Genomic DNA, 12,671 nt, shown 5'->3' on the forward strand with positions numbered 1-12,671 from the left:
GTATGGCAGAAGTGATACGTCACTTCTGAGATTTGGTTAAAGAAGACACCCCAGTTTCCGCCTTAGTCACTCTCTCAGATCACTTGCTTTGGGGGAAGATATTTCACGAGCAGTCCAATGGAGAGGCCAACGTGGTAAGGAACTGAAGCTTCCTGCTAACAGCCATGTGGTGAGCTGGGAAAAAGATCTTACAGTCCCAGTCATGTTTCAGATGCTACTGTCCCAGCTCACAGCTTGACTGGCACCTCCTGAGAAACCCTAAACCATTACTAACAAGCTAAGCTGCTCCTGGATTCTTGACCTTCATAATCTCTATGAAATTATAAATATTTGTTTTAAGATGCTAAATTTTGGGGTAATTTGTTATGCAGCAATAGATAGCTAATGTACATTAGACATTTAATACACTAATAAAATTTTTTAACATTGCCCCAATACAACCACTGATCTAATAGTCTCCTCTGAGTTGCTAGCTGATTATTACAGTCTTCTGTTTATTTAACATTAATTACATTTATTTCATTTACTTTGGATTATAACTGCCTAAAGAGGGCCCAACTATTCTTGCAAATATAACAAGTTGTTATTACAATGCCAAGCACCCTTTGAAAACTTATTTGGCTAAATTATAGAACAGGTTGACATTATCAGCTCAATCTCATAATACAGTAGAAGAAACTGTACACAAAAAAAGCATATAAAAAATGTGATGTGTTTAATCAAATTCGATTGCACTTAAGACTGCAAGACCTGCTAACTTTTTAAACAGTCTCAGTTTGGTATTAGATATATATACATTCTCATACCTGATAGTTTTATAAATATAAAAAGTTAAAACGTATTGTTTAAATTATTTTTCTTTACATAAGGTAATTGCTAACAGAATTTATTTTACATTTCTCCACAGATATTCTACAAATGCTTAACAGTAGGTGCTCACTAAATATTACTAACTAGTAAATCTGAATTCTCACCATCAAACTGTAACCATGTTTTTCTTTTATATGGTCTTTACTTTCTACTTCTAGAACCATTTTTCCTCATCCTAATTTTCTTTTCCATATTATACTTTTATTGTCTGTGCTCGCTGAAGTTCACCTGAAATCCTTTGTCAAAGGAAGAAGAAAATATATAAAGTCACTTCAAGTCTCAGTAATCACCTTAATTCTGCTTATATGTTCTTTTCATGCTAACTGGCTACCAAACATTACCTAATCATGAAACTGTTCATTTACAACTTGTTTCAGTAGGACATGAAAAAAAGTAAACTCAATACCAATTAACAATTTTCTATCCAAAAGAATAGATTACAAAATTAATTATAATTTGTATTCTTTAAATATAGAATTGTTATACTGTCCTAGGGACAGACACTGCTATGCTACACTCTGCACTTCTCTCACACTGTCACTGGACTATGTTTTCAGGTCTACCTGTATTGGGTATACCCACGGCTTTAATAACAGCCAATTCCCATATGAGCAAAAGTAATGAAAAAGCTTAGCTCCTAAACCTTCCATCAAGATTCTCCATGTTTTCACTGTCTTCTTCTACCCACAAGCTACAGAGGATCCAACAGAAGACTCAGGCCTAAGAAGATGGTAGCAGCCACCGTTTGGAAGTTGCTTGAACACCTGCTGGAAAGTGAGATGAGCTAGAAATACACCTTCATTCCATTAAGCCCCTGAAATTCCAAGACTGTTTATCAATCCATTCACTTATCCATATTAACACAACCAGCCTTGAAAATAAAGTTACTAGTTTATGTGATAAAAAATGTTTTAAAGTAACAAATAAATTAACCCTACCTTCCCTTGAAGGTATACGGGTAATTAAAATGTAGATTTCTTCATTAACTTGTACACAAATACAATCTAGCTAAGGATGGATTATACTACCTAAGATGGAAAATTATTTGTTTAAAATTGCATCATCCCTTTTTTAAGCTGAAAAGTTTTAAAACTAGTTTTTTGCCCCTCTGTAATCTTTTTTTCTAAATTAGCAAACTAAATAAGGGATCAAACATGGTGGTGTATTTATAATCTCAAACCTACTCTTATATTCAAAAATCCCAAATGGCGGCTTACCAAGAAATGTTATTTCCTGACAACTTGAGAATTTAAAAAGGAAATGAGCTATACCTTGAAATCTTCCTCAATTTCATCTCAGAAAATAAAGCTATTGAAAAAAAAAAAAACCTCTAAAAAAAACCCTCTAAAATAATACTTAAACATGGTAAATATCATATAATTGTTAATAATATAAGCAATATTAATAAGTATAGCAATTTCCAGTATTACTATTAAAAAATCTGAAGTTTCAGATTCCAGATTCTTTATATATAAAATAACCTGCTCTGACCACAGTCACCACCACTACACTCCTGTTTCCTCTCTGGAAGGTTGCAGGAGCTTTGCTTTGCTGTCTAGCATTCTGACGTATCTCGATGTGGGACCTTTTACCTTCTGCTAAGTAGTCCGTGGGTCCTTTCAATCCAAAACCTAGCACCTAAGTTTTGAGAAATTTTCTTTTATTATTTTTTAAATTTTGAATATATTCTATTCTTTTTCTAAAACTACCATGAATCAGATATGAACACTCCGGATGTTACAAAATTCATTTATAATTTTGTTTCTATATATGTTATTTTATAAACTAAAAACAGTGAATCTGAGATAGGGGTCTGAGCAATGAATTTCTGAATAGCAACCTACATCTTTCCTGTAAGACTGTTGATGAAAAGAGCCAAATCCTTAAAGTCTTTTGGTGGTAGCAGTAATTTCTTTTGGTGGGGGATAAAGTAAAATTTCTAGCTAAGATTTTAAAATCTTAATAGTTACTGCAGTCTTTCAAAAACAGTAATAGGAATTCATATGCATGTAATTACTTAAAAGATTTCTAAAATCAAATGATTTGGGGAAGGGGGCCGAGGAACATCTTTAAAACATGACATGAACACGGTTTAGAAACATGCTGACCTATAAAGAAAGCTAAAGATCACCATGAAAAAAAGCTGAAAAAAATGAATATAAATATCAGGTACCATGACAAGACAGAAACAGAAACAGAAAGCAGATACATAAAGGCAGCTTTTCCTGATAAATTTAGCCAAGAAATGAAACACAGGAGAAAAAAAATCTAGATATTTAGGACATCTCTAAGGCGCTTCTTGCATCTTGAAAGTCTAAACAGTTACTGAGAAATGTAGGAAAATGCGGTTAAATTATAATCCACAAGTGGGCTCAAAAATGAGAATTCCCCTTAACTACCTATAACAAAAAAGGTGCCTACCACTTTATGGTAATATTCTCCAAACAGCTTATACAAATATTTGAAACACAAATCTCAAGGCTGGGATACCAAATTTCCCAACAAAAATGTTTTAATCAATAACTAGAACTATGATAAATGTTTAAATATAACTATATAAACATATAATTATTATGAAATCTTCCACAGATTAGCTCATTTTATTTCTACTCCTTTTTCCTTTATGACATTTCAAAGGTTAAGGCCAAGAATCTTTCCTTAAATATCAACTATCTACTTGGACATTTTATAATCCTTCCCTAATCAACTAGTTTTCAAACCTGTCCTAGAACACATTTCTTCTAGATATATGCTATACTTCTTATTTCACTATCTAATCGTAACAAGTTTTACACCTGAAATAGTTTGCTGTACTATCTTAAATGTTATCAGCACTAAAATCTACAAGTTAATTATAAAATATTACTTCTAGAAATTGGAGATCAAAGGAACTGTAAGTTAAATACTGCCCCCAAACACATCTAATTCCCAATCCACCCACTTTCATCATGAACTCTTTCAATGTTGAAGGCTCTGCTATGTTGGTTCAAACTTAGTTGCTGTTCGTGAAGGTCCACAGGAACAGGGTTTATGCCAGTCCCTTCAAGGTACAACCTGATTCGCTGCCTCCATAACCACCTTAGAAGAATAAAGGAAAAGCAAGTTATGTCAAGAGAAAATAAATTAAACTAAGGATTAGACATTACGATTTCACCAAATTAAAAATTTATATTAAAAAACTAATTAGTCCATGAATTATACCAGAAACACCTAAAACCCACTGGTTCCAATCAAAGACAGATTATAATGTCAATTATAATGAAAAGATCTAAGGTATGTGTTCAACATCTCCCAAATAACTTGAATTAAACTCAAATACTTTATCAAGTATCCATTAAATCTAAAATACTGAGCTAGATGTAATGTGTTTTGCTCATCAAAAGGTATAACATATACAAAAGAGGAAGCATTCTGAAATTAAAATAATAGTGTTAAGGTGGTTGGATTAGATAAAAATCATTCCCCTAAAATTTTATAATGATCTTTTTTACAATAAAAGCAAAAAGAGATCAATAACAAACATTACAACATGTAAGATTATACCTAAACTTAAATGACATTTTTGGTAAAAGAAAAAAAGAATCAGGTTTAATTGATTTCAAAACCAAAAACTGATTTATCAAAAAACTATTAGGATAGATACTGCTAGATAAGTATACAAAAATATACTCCCACTTGCTAGCTATAAAAAGTAGTCATTTGTAGAGGTGCCAAATTTCTGAAATGACTAGAAACAGAATCATTATTAATAAAATGATTCCAGAAGTCAATAATATTTAATACAATTTCCCAAATATTCAGAAAAGTTTCCTCGAACTATAAAATCTAGTCCAAATCAGAAGGAAATAAATAGTAATCTAACTTGGCTCTCTCTAATGTAATCGGCCAACCCTATCTCAGCTCTTCCCTCTACACTTCTCTTCTCAAGGTAGTCTGACCAATGCACAAATTAATGAAATATGGAAAAAAAAAAAATCTCTACTGTTTAACAAACAATATATAACACAGAACTACCAAGAATCTCAGCATGGCTGGAGTAAATTTAACCCTCAGTCATTCTGGACAAGAGAAGATGAGGATAAAAAATATGAAATCTCAGAGAATTAGCCAACAGTTTTAACTATCTTTCTATTAAACTGCTAAGAATCTGCGACAAGGTTAAGACAGCAGAGACATGGCCTCTATCTCACTGAAGGAGAAAAACCTCTACTTCCAAATCACATTATAGGCCAAGTGGCACTTGCCAGGGTTTTTCCACATAGTTCCAACTGAATTAGAAGAAGGTAAGTTAGATGTGTTTGTGAGTCAGCTAATGCGTTACTTTTTATGGCTACTGTTATAACTATGGACTAAACCAAATATCTAACTTGTTCTGTTTAACAACATCTTTAATGACACACATTTATTAAGATATTTATATAACAATAGTAAGAAATTCCTACCTGAACTCACCACAATAGAACTTCTGTAAGGCTTCTGGGAAGGAATGTGTATATCGAACAGGAAGACATAAATGACCCTCAGACCTTTAAAACGGATTTGGGGGTGGTGTATAGGGAAGAAGGAAAAAAAAAACAGTTCAAAAGGTATCACTAAACTACAAATCAGGCATGAAATTTTAAAAACGTCTATACTTCGTTTTTTGGGGACAAAATTGTATGCACTTCCAACAAGAACAAAAAGACCAAATATACTTTAAATCTAGCTTCACTGCCATAATACACAATACTACTTGGTTTCCACATTATAATGAAACTAAAAAATAATGGCAAATTTACCACTGATTGGCTGTCCTGCAAAATTATCTAATGGCACAGTGGTATTTGCGTTCTACTTTTAAGTTATTTAACTATTAACTTTGGGCAAGTCACTTTAACATCAGCTTCCTCAACTCTAAAAGGGTGAGAAAACTACCAATCTCAAAAGGTTATTGTGAGGAATCAAACTATTTATGTGAAAGTGTCTTGAACCATAAATCCCTTTCAAATGTCATTTAAAATATTCTACGTGACCAGAAGTGGACACAGAAAGCTTAATCCAATGTAATCCTTCATTTATTTAAAAAAAAAAAAAAAAAAAAAGCATATCAGGATGAACTCCTTCAAGGAGTTAACAGCATGATGTAGATGACAAGTTTTTTTTTTTTAAAAATTGCAGATTACAAAGTGTTAAGACTGTCTATAGGCTGCTATAAGAAGATGAAAGAATATGGGACCTAATGTGAGGAAAGGTGTCCAGGAAGCTCAGTCATTATCGTTTGTAGAATGCTTCAATCTTGAATGAAAGGTTGAGAGCAGGTTTAGCAAAACAAACTCTTGATAAGAACTGCAAGTTAACTTACAAGTGTGAAGAGCAGAAAAAGTTTTTACAAAATCGTGAGTAGTCAATTTCTTTATCTGAGAGGGTCAACACTGAGGTTAAAAAACTTTATATTCACTATAATACTTTATATAATGCTAAGTATAAAAAATATCAACTGTCATTTTATAGAACAATACCTGCTGAGATCAATTGCAACTCTAAAACACTCTAGAAAGAAGAATCTCTCATGAGGTCAGTCAGATCTATCAGCTAAGACTGCAAGCATCTGAAAACGACTTGACCTGGAGGATTCACTTTCAATGAGGCTCACTCACACAGCTGGCAAACTGGTACTAGCTGTTGGCAAGAGGGCTGCTTAGGTATCTTACATCAGGTGGCTGGCTTACCCCAGAATGAGCAATCTGAGAGACCAATACAGAAGCTGCAATACCATTTATAACCGAGCCTTAGAATTAACACACTGTCCTACCATATTCTATTGGTCATGTAGGCCAGCCCTGATTGAAAATAGAAAGAGTTAGGGAACCACATAAAGGTGTAAGTACTAGGAGACTACAACCTTAGAGGCTGGCTACCACATGCCCTCTCTCTCACTCTGATTATTAAGCATTTAAAATGTCATATTTATCAGGTTCAGTACAGTAAATACAGAAAACAGAAGAGACAAACAGAAATTATATATTTAATTTAGATCAGTCCACATGAGTGAGCCATCTTAGAAGTGGATCCTCCAACGAAGGTCCAGCCTTCTGATGCCTGCAGCCCAAGCTGACATTTGACCATAACCTCCTGAGAGAACCCAAGCCGGACCCACCCAGCCGAGCTGCCTCCGAACTCCTGACACAGAGACACCATGAGAGATCATCAGTGATTATTACTGTTTTAAGCAACTAAGTTTTCGGGTGATTTGTTTATGCAGCATTTGGGGTGATTTGTTTATGCAGATACCTAATACAGAGGAGAAGAAACTTAAGCTGAATGTTAAATTCGGGGTTTATTTAAGGGTTGTGAGGCACCACAGTGCTTAAGAAAAAGAAGATGGGCAACCTGAATTACGGAAAGAGGTAAGAGGCTTAATACATTTCTGCCTGAAGGCAAGAAGAGAAACCAAAGGATTTCTAAAACCTATTATTTAGGTATAAATTAGAGAAGCAACATGGTCTACTTACCAGTTTCAAAATCCCCACAAGCTTTTGAGTATCAAGTCATATTTTTAAAAGAAAATATATTTTAATAAACTGTATAAAATGTGATCACTAAAGTTAAGAATCTCTTACTTTAATGATATAAAAAATATGCCATTAAAAAGTTCTAAAATACATAAACATCAACATTGAAGGCAATCAAGAAACCAATGATCTCAATTACTTACGTTCAGGGAACATTCATTCAGCTAGGCTGGGGTCCTAACCCTGCTCCCTAAGATCATTTAATTAATCATTCATTGCAAGAAAGTGATGAAGTAGGGGAGATTTGTTAAGAAAACAAAGGGGATCACCACCCTAAAAGTCAAAGAGCAGATTTAGAAGAATTGAGGGAATAAGACTGCTATTAGGGTAGCAGGCTGTGGTCAGGGTGGAATTAAGATTTGAGAGATGGGGAGTTTCGATTCTAGACCAGCCAGGTATGGTCGTGGCTGTGGGTGGCTAAAACAGAATGAGAGTAAATGTAAGTGAAGGTGAAGAAAGGACAAAAAAAAAAAATGTGAATTGGGTTTGGTCTGTTTATTAAGTCAATGAAGTCACCAAAAAATCAGTGGAGACATATCCAGAAATATAGATGAGAGCCTTAAGGAAGGACAGAAGATGAAACATTATTAACTCATCCCTCTTCAGCAGTACCACAGGTGGCCAATACTCACCTGGGTCAAGGGTCAGGTCTACTCTGCCACAGATACTACTTCCAAACCACGGGGAAGTCAGATGTGAGGACTTGTCCGTCCCATATCAAAATTTTCTACCACCAATGCCTGCTAAATGTATATATATTTCTTATGCCTAAGCTAAAAACAATAGCTATATCCTTGAAAAAAACTATATAAAAAAGAACTCTACTAGAGATAGAGAACAATTTTACATGCCTAAATTTCATCACTGAAGTGTTTTTGAACATGGTTCTAACGGTTCATGATAGCCAGGAACAATGATGCTGCTTCTTAAACATCATGCACTATGATAAACTCCCTGTAGCAACAGAGCCCAGCAATATAACTATGGTAGAGAAAATAAAGAAGAGCTTCCAAACTTTAATATTTATTATCAACAGATACTCGGCAAAGCGAAGCATAAAAGTTTGTATATAAAAGTGAAACACATAAAAAGAACATGTTTTTCCTTACCGTTCTGGATCAGTGTTTACTCCAATAACTGGTTTAAGTCTGTCCAAGACTTTACTTGCTGCCAGAAGCATTGTGCCATCACCTAAAGGACAGAAGACAGAACCAGACTTGTTACCAAACTGATTTTAAACACCGGTACTTTTATTTTCACAATCACACCCTCACCCCACCCTGCTAACTGCCACAGTCTAATCCACTTTCTTTCTAGCCACTATCCCTTTCTTTGTATTATCGCTCCCATTGTAATGTAGAATTTTGCAACAGTGGCAAGACTGACATTTTAGACCAGATAATTCTTTATTGTGGGGGCTGTCTTGTGCATTGTAAGATGGTTAGCAGTATCGCTGGCTTCTACCCACTAGATGCCAGTAGGATACCCTAGCTGAGAACTATTGCTCTAATCTTGGCACTTCTATTAGCCAATTCTCTTTCCTTCTCTCATAATGTCAGTCCAAATTCATAAATTATTTTAAAGAGAATATATCCAACAGTGTCCAACTTTGGATTTTTCTCTCCAACAAATGCTGTCAATTTAAAGCTTTAGAAAGAGTGTTCACTAACTTAATAATAAAGCTCAGAAAAAAAAAAAATAAGTGTAAGTATACTGGGGCCACAGAGGAATGGAATTTATCTAATTTCATTAAATTCTTAAATAACTTCAACTTTGTTTAAAACTTGCATAATAAACCAAAATGCAGTTACAATTAATCCTTTGAATATTTGAAGTTAAATGTACACTTTATATAGACACACAGAAATAAATGCAGGGAACCTCACAGTAACATCATTCACTAAAAAAGTAAAATGTCATGTAAAGCAGATCTTTTTAAATCTGATCCTAAAAACCCAAAAATTTGTTTCCTGGCAGGACTCTGAAGGCTTCACTACAGCTTGACCATAGAGTATTTGGAAAGATGAGCATTAAAGATCATCTCTGTACTCCAACATCTTTGCCTCTGTAAAACTATTACCTCCCGCAGCTATCACAGCATCTGCCCATCGAACAGTTTCTTCATCATATTCTCTCCTCTTTACTAGACGAACCTCAATTCCCTCATTCCTAAAATAAAAAAGTAAAGGTTATATCAAATTTCCACTAATAACATAACTCCATTACTACAATGGAGATATAAATAATTTTGTTTTATAAACAAATTTATGTTTAGCTTTGTAAGGTTAGCTTCTTTTTCTTTTAATTACAACAGCCAATTGTTAAATCAGGAAGCATATGAGTATTCTTTAAAAACATTTTATAGCTGCTGACAAATAATAATATTGATGAGAATTTCATGTTCTCTACTTCTGATGCTAAAATTCATTAATACAAAAATGGCCTAGAAGACTAACACCTTGAGAGACAATTTTTTATTATAAAACTAAACAGCCATTATTTAAAATCCAACAAATATTGAGTGCCAGACACTAAAATAGTGACTAAGACACTTTCTAATTTGCAATGTTCTCACATTGATTCTCTTGTATACACATAAACTTACTGACTACATTTAGTCCTAAATTAACTGAAATTCCTATAATGGTGATTTTTAAACATTCAAAAATTATAATGAACATCCATATAGTCCAGTATTCTGTTAAAGAAAACATTACACAAAAGTTGAAGCCCATTGCATACAAAACTCTTTGTAGAAAGACACTTTTCAGGCAGACCAAATAATAACTAAAAATATGTGAAATTTTCAGAATACAACAAAAATTTCCTTAGAAATGTAAAATATCAAGTCCATTAACCACAATGCAATTTTCTTAAAATGAGTTTTAATGGCAATCTTTATTTAAAATCTAATGATTAGCTGCTAGTAATAAGAAAAACTGGACTTTCTGAATACAAAAACCCACCCAAAATCCAATCTCAGAGACTTACCGTAAACTATCTAAAATATGCTCTACATTTTTGGTGTGAATATGATGTCGTTCAAGCAGTCCATTGTAGCTAGAGCCTTTCAATGCAAGCTGCACAAAAATAAAACAAATTTTGTGTTATTACATATTAGATAGCGTAACATTTCTTTAAAAAGCCATATATAAAATACAATGGGCTTTTTTTTTTTGAAGGCACATTTTAATGATGACCTGCGAAATTTCAACACTTAAACTTTACTAGAAAGTCTGATTTCAGAAAATCGTAACTTGGTTTTAATACCAAATACCAGTTTCCTGAATCATGTAGTCAACAGAATCTCATAATTTTCATGTTTTACAGCTTGAGTGTTTTCTTTATTTAAATGGATTTTTTAACACATTGCATATGGCTACCTGAACGCCAAAGATAAACTATTATAGAAGGCAGTTAGCTGACCTTTGTTCCACTTGGACTTGCAGCTCTCTTGTGTTATATTAGATTTATGAACTCTATTTGGTATTTACCATATGCAATCCAAACAAATGACTGGTTAGCTCCCTCAGAATGGATAACTTTTAGATATAAAGAAATATATCCTTTAAGAATTATCCTTCCTAGTCTATTTGAGTGACATTTTATAATGTCACTATCTTACCTTTAATATTCCCCTTTTAAAGTATGTCTTCTAAATAATCCATAAAGTAAAAAGTTGGGAGGGAAGTTTAGAAATATCCTGAATGAACGTCCATCTAATCAAGTAGGAAATTTGGCCACTAGAGTAAATGCTAGAATTAAAAGGCATATTTTCTTTCCTTCTCCAAATTCCCTTATACCTTGCCTCTTCATGATACAAAATCAGTTTTTCAAGTACTTGTCCAAAATCTTAAATGTTTTGTTTTAAATGATTACTTACCAAATTATAAAGTAAAAACAATTTTTAGATAGCATTTTAAATAAATACTTTTTAAAGAAAGTTATAAAAGTAATACAACACAGAAGATGCATACAAAAAGAAAATTTTAATTACATATAATCTTTGCCCTGGGATAATTTGTGCTAAAGTTTTAATACTTATCTTCCCAATCTTCTGTTTATGAGTACTGGGTTGAGTTGTTTCTTTTTTTTTTCGGGGCGGGGGGGGGGGGGGTGGCGGAGGCAACCCTTGGGTGACCTCACAGATTGCAAGGACCTTGTCAGCTTACAATCCTTATTTTTTAATTTTTTATGCCTACAGCACCTGGTCTTCCTAGGTGGTCTCCCATCCAAGAACTAACCAGGCCCGACCATGCTTAGCTTCCGAGATGAGACGAGATCGGGCTTGTTCAGGGTAGCATGGCCACAGACTGAGTTAAGAGTTTCTAAATGGTTTTGTCCTCAGCAAATAATCTAAAAGGAAATACATGCTCCTCAAAAGAGTAGCTGAAGAATGACCTATTTAGGTATTTGAAAATAATACATAGATGGTAACTCACAAAGATACAGTTTAATGCCTAGACATTAGTCTCATTACATCTAGACACAGCAAACCAACGACAAGAATTTTTTTTAAAGGATAGCAGTGACAAATAACTAGATAATCTTTCATTTAATCAACTAATCAACATAAGCCAGGTTTGAAAAACTATTCTTAGTACTTCTGAATATGAGTGAACATAGCATTAACATTCAGATTATTGCTATCATGATCCAACTGCCAATTAACTAAAACTGCACTAAATGCCTCTCAATGAATATGGATCGCAATGCTTTTCTTCCCTACTCTTTCCTTACTCTAGTTTAATGCTTTCATTAAAATAGATCAGTATGTTGATGGCTCCCAATTGCTATCCCTAACCTGATGCCAAAGGCTCCCAATTGCTATCCCTAACCCTGGCCTATCTTTAGGGCTTGGCTCCCAATGAATGTAGCCAACTGGTATTTGACATCTTTCTCTGGATATCTAACAGGATTTCAAATTAATATGCTCAATATCAAGCTCTGATTTTCTAGCAGATTAGTTACTATGCTATATTATTTTGTCATAATAATTACAACTCATGAGGCCATTTTGAGAGTGAATACTTTATACAGCTAGAAATTAAGCTCTAAATTTTTAAATTTATTCAAATATGAGTGCCTATTGTGGTCATTTAAACATTAGTTGCAATTAATCAAATGTATTAAACGGAGGTACTGAAAACTAAAGACAGGAATAATTCAAATGTACAATGTCTATTAGAATAATTTCATCAAATTTACTGCTTCTAACGACTGCTATAAATAAAACTTAAGAGTAACTGG

At 33.6% G+C, this 12,671-nt stretch overlaps 1 protein-coding gene and 1 pseudogene across 5 annotated transcripts in view; both read right to left on the bottom strand.

Annotated features, from left to right (window-relative positions):
- NADK2 (NAD kinase 2, mitochondrial) overlaps window positions 1-12,671 on the bottom strand; it is a 37,024-nt gene that overhangs the window by 18,297 nt on the left and 6,056 nt on the right. For all 5 annotated transcript variants that reach the window (XM_023524829.1, XM_023524828.1, XM_023524830.1 and 2 more), the window contains 5 exons: window positions 10,413-10,501; window positions 9,502-9,590; window positions 8,531-8,612; window positions 5,313-5,396; window positions 3,812-3,948 (listed from right to left, as the gene is read on the bottom strand). In XM_023524829.1, the coding sequence (XP_023380597.1) occupies window positions 3,812-3,948; window positions 5,313-5,396; window positions 8,531-8,601 (292 nt within the window). In that variant the 5' untranslated portion in view covers window positions 8,602-8,612; window positions 9,502-9,590; window positions 10,413-10,501. The remainder of the gene's footprint in view (window positions 1-3,811; window positions 3,949-5,312; window positions 5,397-8,530; window positions 8,613-9,501; window positions 9,591-10,412; window positions 10,502-12,671) is intronic.
- On the bottom strand, window positions 11,617-11,735 carry LOC111732852 (annotated as a pseudogene).

Source organism: Pteropus vampyrus, unplaced genomic scaffold (genome assembly GCF_000151845.1).
Source record: "Pteropus vampyrus isolate Shadow unplaced genomic scaffold, Pvam_2.0 Scaffold498, whole genome shotgun sequence".
Taxonomy (NCBI): domain Eukaryota; kingdom Metazoa; phylum Chordata; class Mammalia; order Chiroptera; family Pteropodidae; genus Pteropus; species Pteropus vampyrus.